Raw genomic sequence first — 18,763 nt, 5'->3', positions numbered from 1 at the left:
ACTAAATACAAAAAATAAATAAAAATCAAATGCTAATACTAACATTAACATAAAATCAAAGCAAACAAAAATCAAAGTTTCAAGTATAAAGTAAGTATGTACATTGTACATTAATTAAATATAAACGAATTCAAGAGCCACCTTAAAAAGTATTCCGAACAGTTGAACTGAATCATATCAAATATAAACCAATATAACAACACCCCCCATACACACAAGCCCTGCTTATTTATGGGGGTACATCAAATACTTATATTATGTAATTAATAACTGTTTTATATTGTGTAATGTAATTCGTGTATCTTTTTTTTTTACTAATAAAAAAAAATAAAAAAAAATAAAAATAATATATATATATACATATACTTTTTTGTTGTTGTTTAATTTTATTTATTTGTTCTCATCGGTTATATGGTGATTATGACGTATACATGTAATATGTATACGTCATAATCACAATTTCACATAAGACCTTTCGGTTTTATCCATAGACAATCATAACAACGCTCTGCGCTACATCTATCTCACTTCCACCTGTGCACTATGCATCTCTCCATCCTTTGTGGATTATGAATCCAGAAGATAATACAGTGCAATTCGGAAGGGAGATGATTGTATTTTTTATGGCTTGGTAAATAATATAACGGTTGTGCATTCTTTTCCTATATAATACATATTTAACATTTTCATCAAACGAATGCACAACTTTTAGTATCCCTGACACGTTCAAATTCGAAAAATCATGACCATTTTCAATTCAATGAAGAATATACCTGAACACGTGTTCACGCAAGTGTCCTTGTCCAAATAAATATAATGGACGAGATGCAACAATATTATTATTTTTATAACTTATTTCTGATAACTTATTCGTGCTTTACTGTATATAGTTATGTCTTATACTTTCGTGATAGTTATGAAATTTGCCAAATCATTCGTTATAGACCTCCAGTCCCGTTTTAAACAGGAAAACGAATAATTTGAAAAGATGTTTAATAAATTAACAATATTTCATTTCAGTAATTTTTCTCCGGGTACCTACGAAGAAAACATCTGTTATACCTGGCCATACAACTTTATGATAGTCAATTAGATAAATTTTGGTTACCCACCAGTGAACATAACCTCAGCAGAACGATGTTATTTCATCTTAATTATTTTAAATTTACTAACTCTTGCTATCACAATACTTCCTAATGTTCATCATGGCGATTGTGGAAGCCGCATAAAATCATACATTTAGCTCTCGAAATGTAAATATGAAATTAGTAGCATTCAAACGCATAGATAAATAAATAGAGAATTGAATTCATAAACATCAAGAAAATTATAATATTTATGGTTTACTCAACAAATTTACCAGCGGTTTTATTGTTTTTAGAAAATTCCATCCATTATGCGCAGGGTGCAAATTTTTAAATTATATTCCTACGAGGTTGTCCGGGGGTACAGCGCACCAATTAATAGTACATATAAAATACATATCTTAAATACCTATACAACAGTCATTTTTTGAATCTTTAATCTTTTATCGTTCGTACAAAATAATCAAACGAGAGGAGAGATCCAAACTTTATTTACACATACAGTTTTTTATTTTACAATAATATCGATCAGTGAAGAATATTTTTTTTAGTTAATTGTGTGTTCGTTAGTTGAATTCAAATTTAGATGGCCGTGAAAGGGAAGCTTTTCGTAATAAGTTTTTTGTACGGTGAAATTATGTTAAGCGTTTAAAAGATTTATAAATAGTTACCAATCCCTTGAAGATGAAAGAAGTTAAGAATTAATTTTAGAAATTGAATGTCTGGGGATGACAGCAGAATCTGAGCATGAAATCAAAACGGAGAGAACGGGAACGGTAGTTTTTTTTATTATTTGACATGCCAGGGAGATTACCACGAGATGTTTGCAGTGTAGTTGCTTTCAATATAAGGGTAAATTCATAGTTTAAGTACAGATTTTGTATTAGAGACAGCTTGTCAATTTACTTAAAACATATCCCTGAACGTGCCAATTTTCGATCAGAGCTCAGAACCTTTTGACAAAACGAGTTCGCGATATGGCCAGACGTAAGTTAAATACAAATGTGTATACATGTGAACAGGCGCTAAGGCAGACGAGCTCTCTAGTTAGCAAATAAATTACTTGACAACAACGACGTCACGCTCTGCGCCAATTGCGCCTACATAAAACTCCGGCTGATCGGGATGTTTTCTAGGTTTCCTCTTTTTTATTATTTAGTATGAATCAAAAAGCTTTATAATTATAAGGTGTATTTTTATTGCAGCTGGTGCAGACCTCATCATCACCAACACCTACCAAGCCTCCATCGGAGGTTTCATGCAGTACCTTGGGGTGAGCTCCGCGGAAGCCTTGGCCCTTATCTACAAGTCTGTGGAGCTAGCTAAACAAGCCAGAGAGATCTTCTTGGAGGAATATCCTGATGGAGGTATAACACAAATTTTCATTCTTACTCATAAGTCTTCTGGTGTTCAGGTTTGGATATAGGCCTTCCTCAAATGTCTCCGGTTTTGTCGATTATTGGCGACTCTCGTCCATTCAAAGCTGACAATTCTTTTTAGGTAGTCAACCACAATTTCGTCAACTAATTTGACCGTTACCGGTTTCAGTCAATTATAGCTTTTTTACAATATTTCTTAAACTATGGTTTATGGAAACAACATTTTGGTGAGGGGGTGGGAGTAACCAAAGATGGTATAGAATGGTTTTCTTACAATTATTTGGATTTTCCCATCTTCGTTGCTACGTGGTATTTCAGAGCTGAATTTCCAATTATTTGGTTATTAGCATCAGGCGAATTAAGGCGAATACCTCAAGTGAATATTTTTCACCTAATATCAGTTGTACGGCAGGCAACATTTTTGATTACATTTGTGTTATGTTACACTTTAAAAGGAATAAATTTTATTAATTGAAATAGGAAATAATAATGTAATAAACTCTAAATTTTAAAAAAACGTAAGTATACATATGGCAGCACAAATGTTTTAAAGGTATATAAAATGGCTATAATAATCTGAAACCGGTAACAGTCGAACGAAGATTTTTTTTTTATTATAATGGGATTCCACCACGAATTATCATCATCAACAATAGAAATATGAACCTGTCCTGAGTAAATAAGACTATAACCTACTGTAGGTATAGCCTACTGTATTTTAAGATTACTAATAGTCGTATGAAGCAGGTTATATTCTAGAAAGCTCAGGGTTATGAATTATGACTCTGTTATCGTTCAACCAAATTAATATTCCTTATCGATCATCAGAAAGATTTCGAAGGCGGCCATCTCACTCGCAATAAATTTTGATAAGTGTGCATTCCAAACAGCATAATTTGTGTTGTTTTGTATTTTAACACATTTGTGCCGCTCGCAGGGAATTTTTTTATCTGCTATGATTCATGTACCTAGATATGATGATATTTTTATGTGCTATGAGTTTTCATTTTCGAGACGCAAATATCATTTATTCCTGCAATTTGGTCTTCGAGTTGGAGAAGCCCAAAAAAAGCATTGTTTCATTTTATGAGCCTGTTTACGTCACCAGGCGTGGAAAGTGTGGTAGGTGTGTGTTTATTTGTTTCGTAAATACGTTCGTAAAAAGTGTTTTTTGTGTGTCAATGTACCTTTACAAACATTAAATATACACCTATAAAAATGGCGCTAGCTTCTTACTCCAACCAATTCGAGTAACTAAATTGTATTCTTTATGCTCTGTGTTGATATCTCTAAATTTGACAACCTCTGTGCTCCGTTGAGATAAAAACCTATATTAATGCCTAAACACCGACGGTAAGATGGCCGCCGATATTTAAACATAATTATATTTTGGTATAAATTTAAAAAATATGTAATTCTTGTATTATCAGTAGAATACAATGAATTTATGCCGCTGTTCTTACAATAGATGTTGGTTTAATGGTCAGCATATTTGCCTTTCAAGCAGTTGAATTGTGTTCGATTCTCGACCGTGGTAATTTATTTTAATTAAAAAAAATTCAGTTCAATTTTAAAAACACATTTAATTTATTACATATCCCTTGATTTTTCACCATTCCAGTTAAAACATAAATTCTTACACGGCTTATGTTTATTCTTTACGAAATTCTTGCAAAAAAATATCAGCTAAATATGAAAATTAAAAGAGAAGTTTGTGGTTACCACGTCCACAATTTATTTTTCATACAAAACTTAAATTTGGAATTGAGGCCAAAATGCTTCACCAAACTGAATAGTTATTTTTTTAATCAAAACGTATAGAAAATATATAGTACTTATATGTGCTATTTTATTTATTTGTGCTTCAAATTATAAAATATAGGCAATTAAAGAAATCAAATTTTCACGAGTTTAGAAGAAACTTTGTAAATTATTTACTGGTTAATGATGACTAATTAAAAAAATAATGTTACACTACCTACTACTATGTAAATATAAAGTAAAAATATGTCAGATACTTAAAAATTATGTATGGGCTTAAATTTAAATTACAAACGACTGACTTTGGAACACAAATTTGTCGTACATAAATTTTATATTTCGTCCGAAAAATATCCATTTTAGTTTCTAATTTAAAATTAAAATTATATTGTTTTATGTATAATAAATAGTTTGTGCAAGATTATTTTTTAGTTATTGCCATTCACTCACAAAAAATTGTCAAAGATGCTTCTAAAATCACAAAAAAATTATTTGTTTACAGGCCTGTATTTTATAATTTAAAACGCAAATAAACAAAGTACCAAGTATCCGTACTAGCATTTGCTATACATTTTGAGTAATCTCGAATTATTAAGTTGGGTTTAGTAAGTTTTTAGCCTCTAATCAAAATTTCTGTATTAAAAAGGCCGTGCAGACGTTCCTCTTAAAAATGTAATTTATACCGTGTTAAGTTTACACTGTCCTCTGTCAGTATATGGCAATAAGTAACTAAATCCAAATGTGTAAATTTAAACAGGATGCTTCTTCTACTCTGTCGGTTTCTGGGTATTTAAATACGACATGGTTGGTTCTAGAATTGAGAGCGCCTGCTTCTGAAGATAGTGGGTTATAATTAGGGTTGCCAGACGTCCTTTATTTTAAAGGACGTCCTCTATTTTAGACCCAAAAATTGATCTTGTCCTCTAATTTAAAATCTTCAATAGAGGACAATAATTTGTCGTTTAATTTGGAAAAAATAAATGAATCAGCGTGATTTTGCACGATGTGATTTCACAGAAAATATTAATTTCCATTATTTGCAGCCGCTGACACTGACGAAAGAAATTAAGTTCCAGGATTTGTGCATCATGGTATCAAAACTACAGATACCTAATATTAACCTTGATGCATTTTATGAAGAGTTCTGTATATTAAAGCCTCTCCTGACGAAAATTATAGACGATAAGAAGTGTGAAAATGTTCTTGAAATTTGGATTCAGATTCTCAAATCCACGGATGAAAACAAGAATCTGCTCAAAATAATACAATACGTATTTTCCATCCCCGTTTCTAATGCCCAAGCCGAAAGGATTTTTTCCTTGTGTACGAATACGTGGACCAAAAACCGAAATAAGTTAAATATTGATACTGTAAAAGCAGAACTACAAATAAAGTCGAACTTCAACATGAAATGCAAACAATTTTACAATTTCATTATAGAAAACGAAGAAGCTCTTAGAGCAGCCAAAAGTAATACCAAGTATTAACTTTATTTATTATTTTAAATGCAAAATGACTAATTAAGGTCGTACTACTTGGCTTCGATTAACATTGTGTTTTAACATTGTTTTTTTATTAATAAATGTAATTACTGATACCATAACAGCATTTCATAAAAAAAATATTAATGTCCTTTATTTTCATCAAATGTCCTTTATTCAATCGTATCAAATCCTCTAATTCATAAAACGGGAGCTGGCAACCCTAGTTATAATCCAATTAAAGTGGACAAAAATGTATTGTGGTTCTCGAAAAAAGCTAATAATGTTTTTGTTTCTTCAGACAGTCAACCTCTGGTGGTCGGGTCCGTGGGTCCCTACGGAGCGCATCTGCACGACGGATCCGAGTATGACGGCAGCTACGCGGATACCACTACAGCCGAGGTGAGGTGAGTGAGGGTAGATAGCGGGATTAGGTCAAATAGCGTGATAAGAGGAGATAGCGGCAATTGAGGGCATATAGCGAGGTGAGGTCAGATAGTCAACCTCTGGTGGTCGGGTCCGTGGGTCCCTACGGAGCGCATCTGCACGACGGATCCGAGTATGACGGCAGCTACGCGGATACCACTACAGCCGAGGTGAGGTGAGTGAGGCTCGATAGCGGGATTAGGTCAAATAGCGTGATAAGAGGAGATAGCGGTAATTGAGGGCATATAGCGGGGTGAGGTCAGATAGCGGCAAATGAGGGCAGATAGCGGGATTAGGTCAAATAGCGTGATAAGAGGAGATAGCGGTAATTGAGGGCATATAGCGGGGTGAGGTCAGATAGCGGCAAATGAGGGCAGATAGCGGGATTAGGTCAGATAGCATGATGAGAGCAGATAGCGGCGATTGAGGGTAGATAGCCAGTTTAGGTCAGATAGCAGAATGATGACATTTATTATAGTGATATTAAATCACATAGCGAGATAATGGCAGATAACGATTGAGGCCAGAATGATCATAATTTTTAGGCAGATAGCAGAATGAGGATTAATAGAGGTATGAAGACAGATAACGGTATGAGGACAGCTATCAATTATTATTATTATAAAATCAGATAGTGGAATGAGTAGAACAGTAATTGAGGGCAGATCAGATAGAGCTTTAGAACAAATATTGGTATGAGGATAGATAAGGGCAGACAGCTCGATAAGATAATACAGCGATTGAAGACAAATAGTGGGACGAGAGCTTTTTTTTCTTGAGAAAACACAAATACAAATGTAACAAACATGGCAGTAAAAAAACATTATTTTTTTTTTGTTTTTTTATTATTAGGTACAATATTTTTTACATTTTAAGTTTTCCAGTAATGTGGGCCTCACTGGGTGGCTTGCCCGTTCTGAGGCCTTCATTTTATAGTAAGCCTTTACAAATATAAAATTACAAAGTAAGTTATATTAACTATTGTTAATTAAAAAATAGGAGAAAGTGCACAATATCCTTTAACAAATGTTTACAAATATTTTTTTGAGAATAAAGGCTAAAGTTAATTTATTCGAAAATGTTATTTTATAGGAAAACAGCATTATTTTTTTTACTAAAGGTACAGCATTTATCAAAAAATATGTCGGAATCCTTCAGGTTTTGATTTTGACTAAACAATTCACTCATTATTCTGTGGAGTAGTTGGAGGCTCTCTGTTAAGAGGGCATTGAGTCAGGTATCGCATCAATTCATATCTTAACTAAAAAGCATAGTTTGAGTGATATGGAGGAGTTATTATAAGGACATTTTGTTAAAATAGTTTTTGCAATACTTAAGGGAACCGTAGGATCAGGCGACTCTGGACATTTTTTAATGATTTTTTTAAATTTTATGGTAAACTAGCACATAGAAAAATCTTAAAATATTTATTTAAAAAAAATTAACCTTAAGTTGTCTGAATTATATCTATTTATTTGTATAACTATGGTAACGTTTTTTTTTTAAATAAGCATAAACATTGTCGGAGTCACCACGTCAAGTGTGGTGACTCCGGACAGCAGAGTAATTATCTCTATAAACCGTTCCAAACTTCAGATGTCATTGCTTCTGACAATTATTAGTATTCAATATTAATGTTTTTATTAATTTATCAAAACAAATATTTAGGTGTAGGGGGTTCAATGTCGATGAAAATAAGTTTATTATTGTATAAAAAAATATTTATTGTCTCAGAAAAAAATTCAAAATTCTGATGTAGTAAATAAAATGTATAATATATATAAACCAGAAGTGCAGAGATGCGTGCATAATAATGTATTAAGTAAAATATGATTCAGATGTTTTAAACAAAAAAAAATGTTTTAAACAAAAAAACAAAAATCTACTGAAAAATCAACGTTGAAATACTGTCGTCCACGTTTTTCGGTGACAGGCGTGATTTTGATTTTTTTGGTTTTTGTGATTTGGGTTTTTTGTAACACCTTTATTTAAAAAATCGATTTTGTATTAATATAATATTTTTCACTCGCACCTCTAATGTGTAATTATTATCTGTACCTCCGACAAGGCCTTTCAAATTATCTGGAGAATAACATTGATTAGGCCTTCCTCCAATCTTATTTTTCCATTTCGTGGCATGTCCGAAGTCACCCTAAAAATTTTTTAACTAGAAAATAAACTACGCTAATTTGCAGATATCCTTACATTTTTTTTAAAATGTTCTAAAATAATCAATTATTCATTTGAAATAAAAAATCTTATTGATAAATAATAATACTGACCTTCACAGTAGTTTACACACTACGCTTATGAAAATTCACTATTTTAAAACTTCGGTAAAAGTGATTTTTTAAGCAATTCAACAAAACTGGCCATAAACTAACAACACACGTACATCGGTCACAGACCCCGGCATCCCACTGATAACTGATAACCGTGAACCCTTTCTTCTCAAGGGCACGTGATACATGATTGTCATGCATAATGCACATGTCCGGAGTCTCAGTCAACGGTACATAAATACTAGAAATAAGAATATTTTAAGAGAAATTAACCCGTTTGTTTAACAAACAATTCAGAATTCAAAAATGTATAGAAATTATTTTTGATGGAATATTCAGAGAGAGAATAATATTTTCATAACTCTACCTGCTTGTTTACAATACGTAATTTTGAGACATGAAAGAATAAATTGTTAACAGTTGTGTCGTAACTGTTTTATTGATTAAAGACCTCTCTAATTTCTGCACTGAACAAAGTGATAAAAAATATTCTTTTCTTATTATGTTATTTTATATTCTTATTGTAGCAATTCTATATCATCGTCCCTCCTATGCGACGGATTCAACAGCTAGGAAACAAATACTACGATGTTGTTGATATATTTTGTACATCAATTTCAATATATAAGCATACACTATTGAAGTTTTTTTCATCAAGTAGTGGAATAATTTAATAAAGGTATTTAATTTGATTTGACTAACACATAATAATTTTGTCAACTGAAACAGAAAAAAATATTTTTGATTTTTTATGTTTTGTGCCTGCATGCTGTGTAGATCAAGTTCAGTGATATTTTGACTTTATAGTTATTTTTCTGCAATTGTTTTAAATAGTCGCCTGCACTATTTTCATGTATAATTTCGTAAATATTTTTTAATATATATGTATTTAAAAGCCTTAATAGGCGTGAAATAAATAAATAAATAAAAAATAAAAAAATAAAATATAAAAAAAAATAAAAATTAAATTAAATTAAAAAAAAAAAAAAAATATACCCTTCATTATGGTGACCGGATAAATCATCACAATGATAATTCATCACATCTTTAAAAAGTTATATAAAGTCTTGGAAAGTGATGAAACAAAAACTTTATTAACTGGGTTAAGTAAGTTAGGTTAGGTTAGGTAAGGTTAAGTTAAAAAAAAAATCATTGTTTCTAATGACTTTATATCACTTTTGAATTGTCACTGTGTTGAATTATCATGGAAACCTTCATTATAGGTCATAATTGCTTTATTCAATTCGAATGAGTGCGTATACAATGTATACATAGAAAAACAAGAATTGCGGTGTGGGCTTGTTTCGTAATCCAAAAGTCCGACCATTCTTTGCTTAAATTTGAATTCAGAACCGTATTTCATTATCATTTCTTCTTCTGCTATCGCATTTGAAATTCAAATGCGATAGCGATATACGATATCAGGCAAGTGTAAGAGAGATAGAGCATGTACTAAACGGGCCAGAACTAAAATGTACTACTTTGGTTTCCATTTAAATCTACATAAAGGGCATTTCTAGCAGTGGCAGCTTGTGACTTGAGTGTGGCAGAGTGTTAAGTTTGAAAAATTCGGCATTGTTGAAGTTGTTTTATCCAAAATAAAAATAAAAAATCAAATTCGTTTTTTTGTATGAAGATTTTCAGGAAATTTCAGTTCGGCTGCACTGATTTCCTGAAAAACTTCGTACAAAAACAGAATTTTCGAAATTAAAAAAAAGTTTTCAGCTACAACAATATCAATAATTTGAGGTGATTTTTCACAAAAAGGGCGCCATACAAATTAGCCAAATATTATTATTAATGCCATTTTTTAATGTTAGCTATAGTACACCCAAAAGTAACGGTCCGCTACTGATTCCTAGTACGTATTATCTATTTAAAATAGAATAACGATAAATTTATAAATTCATATTTATTTCACCTCACTTCAATAAATAAAACATTATCCGATAAAGCAATTATTTCTGCATAACAACAGCCAAATGGCTAGTAACGTTATAACATCAGTGGTAACGAACCGAAAGGAGATAAATTAACGTTGATACAAGTTGTTGACTTATTTATTTTACCCCAGCTTCGTGTGAGAACGCGTATCTACAAGTGACCTTGAAGTGAAAGTTTTATAATCAATTTATTGCTAATTGCCCATGCCCAGACTGCAAAATTCTCATGTGATCAATTTTCGACGGAATATTTTTAAATGCAGATTGACCCAAACGGTGACTAAACAGTATAGTGTTATAATCACAGCCCTTACTGTAAATCTAACACCACTAGCGTCAAACTTTTGTGAATTCGCGTAATTCGAAATAAACGCGCTGTTTTATAAAGATTAATTAAGTTAGCTCGTAACTCATAACCAAATTCTTGGGCGACCCTTTTCTGTGTCTCGTACTTTTAACAATGTAGTATAAAATATATAAAATCAGGAACAAGCCTCGTACTTATGATAATGTAGTATAAAATCAGGAACAAGCCTCGTACTTATAATAATGTAGTATAAAATCAGGAACAAGCCTCGTACTTATAATAATGTAGTATAAAATCAGGAACAAGCCTCGTACTTATAATAATGTAGTATAAAATCAGGAACAAGCCTCGTACTTATAATAATGTAGTATAAAATCAGGAACAAGCCTCGTACTTATAATAATGTAGTATAAAATCAGGAACAAGCCTCGTACTTATAATAATGTAGTATAAAATCAGGAACAAGCCTCGTACTTATAATAATGTAGTATAAAATCAGGAACAAGCCTCATAATTATAACGAAGTACAATCTACACGCTGTTCTTCTGTTCATTATTAGACATTGTCTAATTATAATAACAATGTAATTGAAATCAATAAAGTTCTCATTTCCTACCGAACTTCCTCAATTTCCTCTTAAGCCAACACATCTATCTTCTACATCTGCAGTTCTCGATATCGTCATATCTGCGGATACAACCCTGATCTCCTTTCACCCTACAATTCACCTGCTCAGAAGAGAACTTCTTGATTATTGCTCGCAGTACGGGATTTAATATTATTTTACCGTCTCCTCAACCGAGGGTCGTGGCAAAGTTTGGGAGGCGGGTACGGGTACCGTCTCCCCGGGAACTGTTTATTCGATAACCTACACCTCTGACATAGGTCACCCCAAGTGATTCGCAAAGTTTGGTGACTTTTTTTCTTTTTATGTTTTTGGTTACCAACGAGTTACCGTATAATTATGAAAAATTGTTATTATATTGTAGAATGTACATACTCAATTAATCATTTTGATGGCTTGTGAAATCGCCTGTCATCATAATTCGTTGAAATTTTTGTTTGTAATTGCATCAAAAAATTACACATAACTAGACAATTTTTAAAATGAATTCATAGAATAACGTATTACATATTATTTGTGCAGTGTTGCCAGTATATTGAAACCAGGAAATTAAAATATTCATTTGAATACACTAATAACATTGAACTGAACAGACGATTTTATTCGAAGGTTATTTTTATAACAGTATTACCGACGGCGACAAGAAAACCATGTTTTTCGTTTTTATATTGAAATCTTTATTCTTTTTTAACCAAAAATTTTCTAACCATACTTTTTTTTAATATTAAATTTTCACCTGAAACCAAAGTATCATCTGTGTTTTTTACTCCAAATAAGCTCAGGAATAACTGGTTAAAGTTTGTCGGGTACGTCTTGATGCACCCTGTGCATACATATACCCGAATCTTAAATATATTATTACATTCACATTTCAAACTGTGGCTTTTCTTCTTTTACTATTGAAGGTAGAGGACTTTCCACACCTCGGAGAGCTCTATTTCCTTAGAACCAAACAATGTTTTAACCCTAAAAGGTGATGAGACAATGGCACAGACCCCGCATAGCCGCCCTAGTGGACGCCGGAGTGGACCTCCTCGCCCTGGAGACTATCCCCTGCCAGGAGGAAGCCGAGATGCTGGTGGAGCTGATCAAGGAATGGCCCCACATGAAGGCTTGGTTATCCTTCAGTTGTAAGGTAAGACTAAATAACAACAACACTGAACTAGCGAATGGTCGACCATATGACGGAATGACCGAATAACCGTTCGACCAAATGAAATTAATTATCTAACGACTGAATGACCGAATTACTGAATGACCTAACTGAACCGAGACCGAATGACCGAGTTCTATCGACCGAAATAACGAACGACCGAATGACCGAATGATAAATTTAAAAAAAAATTAAAATGCTCCGATCGGAAAAGAGTTTTTTGGTTCCTTATGTGATGTAGATTTACCAGTTTCCCGTTTATACTGCGAATTTCTAGACACAGTGTACATATTTATATATGAGTTTGATCTAAGCACCTCTGAATCATCATTTTCACTCGATCCCATTTATTTACTGCTACACTCCCATCCCTATCCTCACAATGCAAACTATTTATTGTTATTAAGTTTAATTTGTAGAACTCCATTTTATTTTTTATTTTTTTATATATACAATAATATTATTATTGGGTTTATAAAAACAGTTTATTTTTAAACAAGTTCTGCTGTGTAATTATTATTACGCGTGACAGCTGTTTCGCCCTCTAAAGGCATTATCAAACTGTGGGTAGCCCACTTACAGACGATACATTTATATTATTTCTAGGTAGGTATTTTAATTTCAATTACTGAATTTCTTAATTGATTTCTGTGTAAAAATGTTAGAAATTATTGATGGTTATTACCCTAGTAAAGTTTCCCCAATTAGTGTAATGTTTAAATTTGACTGAATGTCTTAATGTTAGTTATTCCCAAACGATGACTCATAGGGTTATTTTAATAGTATAATTAAGTACTTCAATGTGCACTCGTATTTGCACTAGGTTTGAAGATATCTAGTAGGGGTGAACGAATTATATTGGTTTGTTCATTAATTAGAATAGCTTTCGGATTATTAGAGTTTTTGTTAATTTCTAACTGCTCTAAAAGATTCAGTTTACGGCCTTTATTTTGTACGTGTAACGGAGTTGGTTTATTATTATCATTAAGTGAGTGATTTTCATCTAGGAGATGTTTGGCAAATTGAGATTGCATTTTATTATTATTTTTAAAAGATCTTATATGTTCTTTGAACCTAGTGTTAAAGGACCGGCCCGTTTGTCCAACGTAAACAGCGTTGCATTCGTCACACTGGAGTTTATAAATGCCACTATTTTGTAATTTGAGTACCTTACTTTTTGAGTTTTTAAGAGATGTATTACTCTCGAGATAACCGTCCATTCTCTGCTTCAAAGCCCTCCGAGCCGTTGGAGTTTGTGTGCCCTTTGGGGGCTTGTCAAACAAAAAGCTATCATGAACTGTACTGTCATCCGCGTAGCAATGAATCGGTGCACATGTCAAAAGGTCATTGATGTGCAACAAAAACAAAGTCGGAGACAGAACCGATCCCTGTGGGACGCCAGAAATAATATAAATGTATCGTCTGTAAGTGGGCTACCCACAGTTTGATAATGCCTTTAGAGGGCGAAACAGCTGTCACGCGTAATAATAATTACACAGCAGAACTTGTTTAAAAATAAACTGTTTTTATAAACCCAATAATAATATTATTGTATATATAAAAAAAAAAAAAAAAAAAAAAAAAAACTAAAAAAATGCAAACTATTCACCACAAATATCTGAAGATTTCTGTAACGAAAGCCTTGGTATGATCACTGTTTTGCCCTTAACGATATTATTCAAGTGTAAGAAATTGAGAACCAATAAGGGATCAGGTCCTGATGGTATCCCGCCAATATTTTTGAAAATGTGCAGAGATGTTCTTGCCAGACCACTTAGCCTTCTTTATAACAAATCATTACAAGAAGGTGTTTTCCCAGTCAAATGGAAAACGGCTTTCTTAACACCTATATTTAAGAAAGGTTGTAAGAGCGATATAAAAAAATTATAGACCTATCTCTAAACTTGACTGCATAGGAAAGTTGTTTGAGTCAATAATATATGACTGTCTATTAGCTCATGTAAGTAAATATATTATCATTGAGCAACACGGATTTTTCCCTCGGCGTTCCACAACAACTAACCTTCTCGAATACTCCCAATACATCCGCGATAGCATCGATAAACGTTTACAAGTAGATGCCATCTACACGGATTTTTGCAAAGCATTTGACCAGTTAAATCAATCATTACTCATCAAGAAGTTGGAAAAGTTTGGCATAAATGGAAATACTTTGAAATGGTTCGAAAGTTACATTACAGAAAAAAAACTGCAAGTGGTTGTAGGAGGCTACTCCGCAGATATTTTTACTGTAACATTGGGAATTCCGCAGGGCTCGCATCTTGGACCTTTGTTGTTTTTAATCTTTATCAACGACATAATTTTAAGAATAAAAACATCAAAATATCTCCTGTTTGCCGATGACCTTAAGTTGTACAAAAAAATTACATCATTAGAAGACTGCACCGATTTGCAAAAAGACTTATATTCACTTCATGAATGGTGCACACTAAATGATTTATATTTTAATGAAAACAAATGTGCCGTAATTTCATTCACAAAGAACATTAATAAATTCTCTAACACATATGACATTAACAATATCCCTTTACAAAACACAACTTCAATCAAAGACTTAGGCGTGACATTTGACTCGTCACTTAGCTTCAATAAACATGTAGATACAATTTCAAAAAGTGCATCACAAGTATTAGGATTAACGCTAAGAATCACGAATTGTTTTAAAAGTACAGAATTAACTTTAACATTATATAAATCAATTGTGCGAAGTATTCTCGAATACGCATCAACAATTTGGTCTCCCAATTATGAGATTCATAATTATAGGATTGAATCCATACAAAGGAAACTAACCCATGTAATTGCTTATCGTGAAGGTTTATCTGGTCAATTTAGAACATATAATGACCGAATTTTGCACTATAAACTACACTCACTGACGGTCAGACGTAAACTTTCTGACGTACTTCTCCTACACAAAATTATACATGCATCAGTTGATACACCAAACATTTTATCCCAAATTAACATCAATATACCATCAAGAAAATCAACAAGGAGGATGAAAGACATTTTCTATATTAAAGCCTACAACACAAATACAGGATATTTTTCTCCTGTACCGCGAACATTAAGAAATTATAATATTATACATGGCTCTAATAATGAAATAGACATTTTTAATGACCAATTTAAATACTTCAAAAAAAATGTATTACCTTTAATCATATTAAGCTGATATTGTGATGAAGCCCTTTATTTAAAGAGAAGCAACATTGTACCTACCTAATCAGTGTCTCACCAGTACAGGTGTGACAATAACAAATCATTTATGAACATATTTGTATTTACCTTTTACCCATTCTTATTTGTTATTTACTTGCATATTTAGCTTACATATTATTATTTTTTTATTTTATTACAAGATAATACATTACAAAAATATAACAAAGTAATAATGTATTATTCCCAATGAGTTTTTAAAACTCATTTCGTTTATAATAGATTAATATTAATATTACTTACATTTTCCTTTTGTTACTATTTTTGTTATTATTATGTATTTAAACATCCATGTATATAAATTTTTGGGCACCATGCCTGTTTTATGTACTTAAATAAAACTAAATAAAATAAAAATCCCTAAAATATCTCATTTCGATGTAGGTAATAAGTAGTAAGTCGGTTGCGGAGGACAGAGACGCCTGAAGGTGCCTTTTCGATGCGATGGCTCCCCAAACGAACAGGAAAAGAGAAAGAAGACATAAGTAAAATGACTATTTATACATATTTTTTGTTATATTCCCAGGATGAGCATAGCATAGCCCACGGCGAGAGATTCCAAAAAGTCGCCAAAAAGTGTTGGGACTCCAACCCCTCTCAACTGGTGGCCATCGGGGTGAACTGCCTCAGCCCGAACCTGGTCAAGGGACTGATTACGGGCATCAACAGGGGTAGGGAGAACAACCGAATCCCCCTCATCGTCTACCCCAACAGTGGCGAAAAGTACAACCCCCAGATTGGGTAAAATACATTTTTTTATTTGATATATCTGATTTTTTGATAATTGACGCTTTTTCATTTATATTTGATTGTGGCCATAGACATATGAATATTAGTAGACCTGCCCTAAGTGATTAAAAGCGTATTATTCCCCACTCCCCATACCGGTTCCATTGGAGCCGTCTGGGCTCGCGTATGGCTTCCCGTGAATCTTGAGAATGTGACGTCATCATTCTTGTTCGAACTAGCGTCGAGCTATGGTCGAGGCATTTTATGAAATAACACGGCAAAATAGTGGCTTGTGATATGAAAACTTGTAAAAATAGATGTGAAAAAGAGAATAAACCCAATTGTCGTATTACATTCCATATGCAAGCATCATTTTAAGCTTATTCACATCGTATAATATATGAATCAGTTGTAGAAACATATACTATCACATCGAGCCAACATTGGTCGAATGTAGCGATTCTCAAGTGTGCGCATCGTTGTTACTGGGAAGTAAATTATGAACATTTATAAAAGTGTCTTAACTAAATACTTAAACGAAATATTCGACTCTGAAAATAGAACCGAATTTTTTTGCCGAATTTGGACTTCGCAAATTTGTTCACAACGTGGCGAGTAATTTGCGCTCCCATGTAAAAATGTCTATTCATTCAAAAGCAGATTTTACTTTTAAGAACTAAATGGTGATATTATAATGCGAGATGCCTATATACTGTCAGATTGATTTATTGACGAATCACAGTCAGCTTTACCCCCTTCGTTCTTCAACAGTTGATTTTACCCCTCGCCTTTAATTTCTAGTCTATATATTCATATGTCTGTGATTGTGGCACTTTTTAAATCGTAGAGATGCCCTAGGACAGTGGTCGGAAAAGTGCGGCTCCGGAGCCGCATGCGGCTTTTGGCTCCTTGAGTGCGGCTCTGGCGCAAATATCCACGGGCAGCAAGTATCAGCTGGTTTCAGGAGTTTAAAAACAGCGGATCGACCTTAGCATTCGTCAAAAATCCTCTTAATGCTACGATAACTGAGTTGACATTTTCTCCTTTTTGCATTGACAAAAGGAGACATGGAGCTCTAAATTTCAACGTCTTTGTATTGATTTGGAAATATTGGAGAAGAAAAAATGTGATCTTAGTTCACAACACAAGTGGTCTGCTTTGAAAGACCTGAAGAAGGAGAAGGACCTGGAGAAACCATGATCATTTTCAACGTCTGGAATAGTATTCCTGACTCTTATTATCAGCTGAAAAAACTCGCGTTTGCTGTTCTTTCCCTTTTTGGTTCTACATATTCGCGCGAACAATATTTTTCAAACATGAACTTTATCAAAAGTAAACTGAGAAGTCGTTTTATTGATGAGAACCTGGAATCGTGCCTAAAATTAAAAACAACTACATACAAACATGACTTACTGAAACTTTCCAAGGAGATACAAGGACGTTGTTCGCATTAAGTGTTGGTTAGTAATTGTCATGATTTAAATTTATAGATACCTTACTTTCATATTATTGTTTTGTCAACAAATAAATCTTTATCAAGTGTGAAATCAAGTTTTACTTAGTGTACCCGTAATTTACTGAAGGTCTAAAGTTATAATAAAGGTTTACTAAATTAAAAAAAAACAGATTTGGCTCTCAGATTTTTTTGAACCGTTGTAATGTATATATTTGGCTCTTTGGCCAATAAGTTTGCCGACCACTGCCCTAAGAGGACATTTTACTACTAAGTGAAGCGCATTCTCGAGAATATCAGAAGACTATACGTATGAGCAGGGCCGGCACTGAACCAAACGGCACCTGGCGTTAGTTAAATTTTGGCGCCCTTTGTCAAATACAGTAGACGCCTAGATAGGTGATTTTTTTTTTTTAAAGAAAGACAAACATTCCCAGGTTAAGAATAACCCAACAATGTTTGAAAATCTCCTACTACCACCACAGAAAGCCGAAAATGTTGCTTGTGTTGTGATGGAGGACTTAGCCAGCCGAGGAATCGAACACGCGACGCTCGGGTGAGACCCAAGCGCTATGCCCACTCAACCACTGACTGATAACTGCAAACAATGATATTCGGATAATTTGTATTTTTGTGTAGCGCCGTCTTTACGATAAATAATCTCAACCCGATAGGACAGTTAGGTATTACATATTATCTGAGCCTTGGCGCCTTGGCGCCTTGGCGCCTTGGCAATTCGGCGCCCGAAGCAGACTGCTCCAATTGCGCTCGAATAGGGCCGGCTCTGCGTATGAGACGAAGTAAGAATGTGAATGGAGTTGTATGACAGTTCATCGTCTCTCTCTCTCTAACCGTTAGTATACGGTTAGTTAGTTATAAACTATTGTTATTAGAT

General features: G+C 33.2%; 1 protein-coding gene across 1 annotated transcript in view; it reads left to right on the top strand.

Moving 5' to 3' along the window:
* LOC149424343 (betaine-homocysteine S-methyltransferase-like) overlaps window positions 1-18,763 on the top strand; it is a 60,904-nt gene that overhangs the window by 38,559 nt on the left and 3,582 nt on the right. The window contains exons 3-6 of the mRNA XM_089651469.1: window positions 2,291-2,452; window positions 6,008-6,108; window positions 12,264-12,425; window positions 16,213-16,427. Of these exons, the coding sequence (XP_089507595.1) occupies window positions 2,291-2,452; window positions 6,008-6,108; window positions 12,264-12,425; window positions 16,213-16,427 (640 nt within the window). The remainder of the gene's footprint in view (window positions 1-2,290; window positions 2,453-6,007; window positions 6,109-12,263; window positions 12,426-16,212; window positions 16,428-18,763) is intronic.

Source organism: Hesperophylax consimilis, chromosome 4 (genome assembly GCF_061612785.1).
Source record: "Hesperophylax consimilis isolate HC1 chromosome 4, BYU_Hcon_1.0, whole genome shotgun sequence".
In the NCBI taxonomy this organism is placed as follows: domain Eukaryota; kingdom Metazoa; phylum Arthropoda; class Insecta; order Trichoptera; family Limnephilidae; genus Hesperophylax; species Hesperophylax consimilis.
Note: the sequence above shows the minus strand (reverse complement) of the source record. Positions and strands in the feature narration are given on the sequence as shown.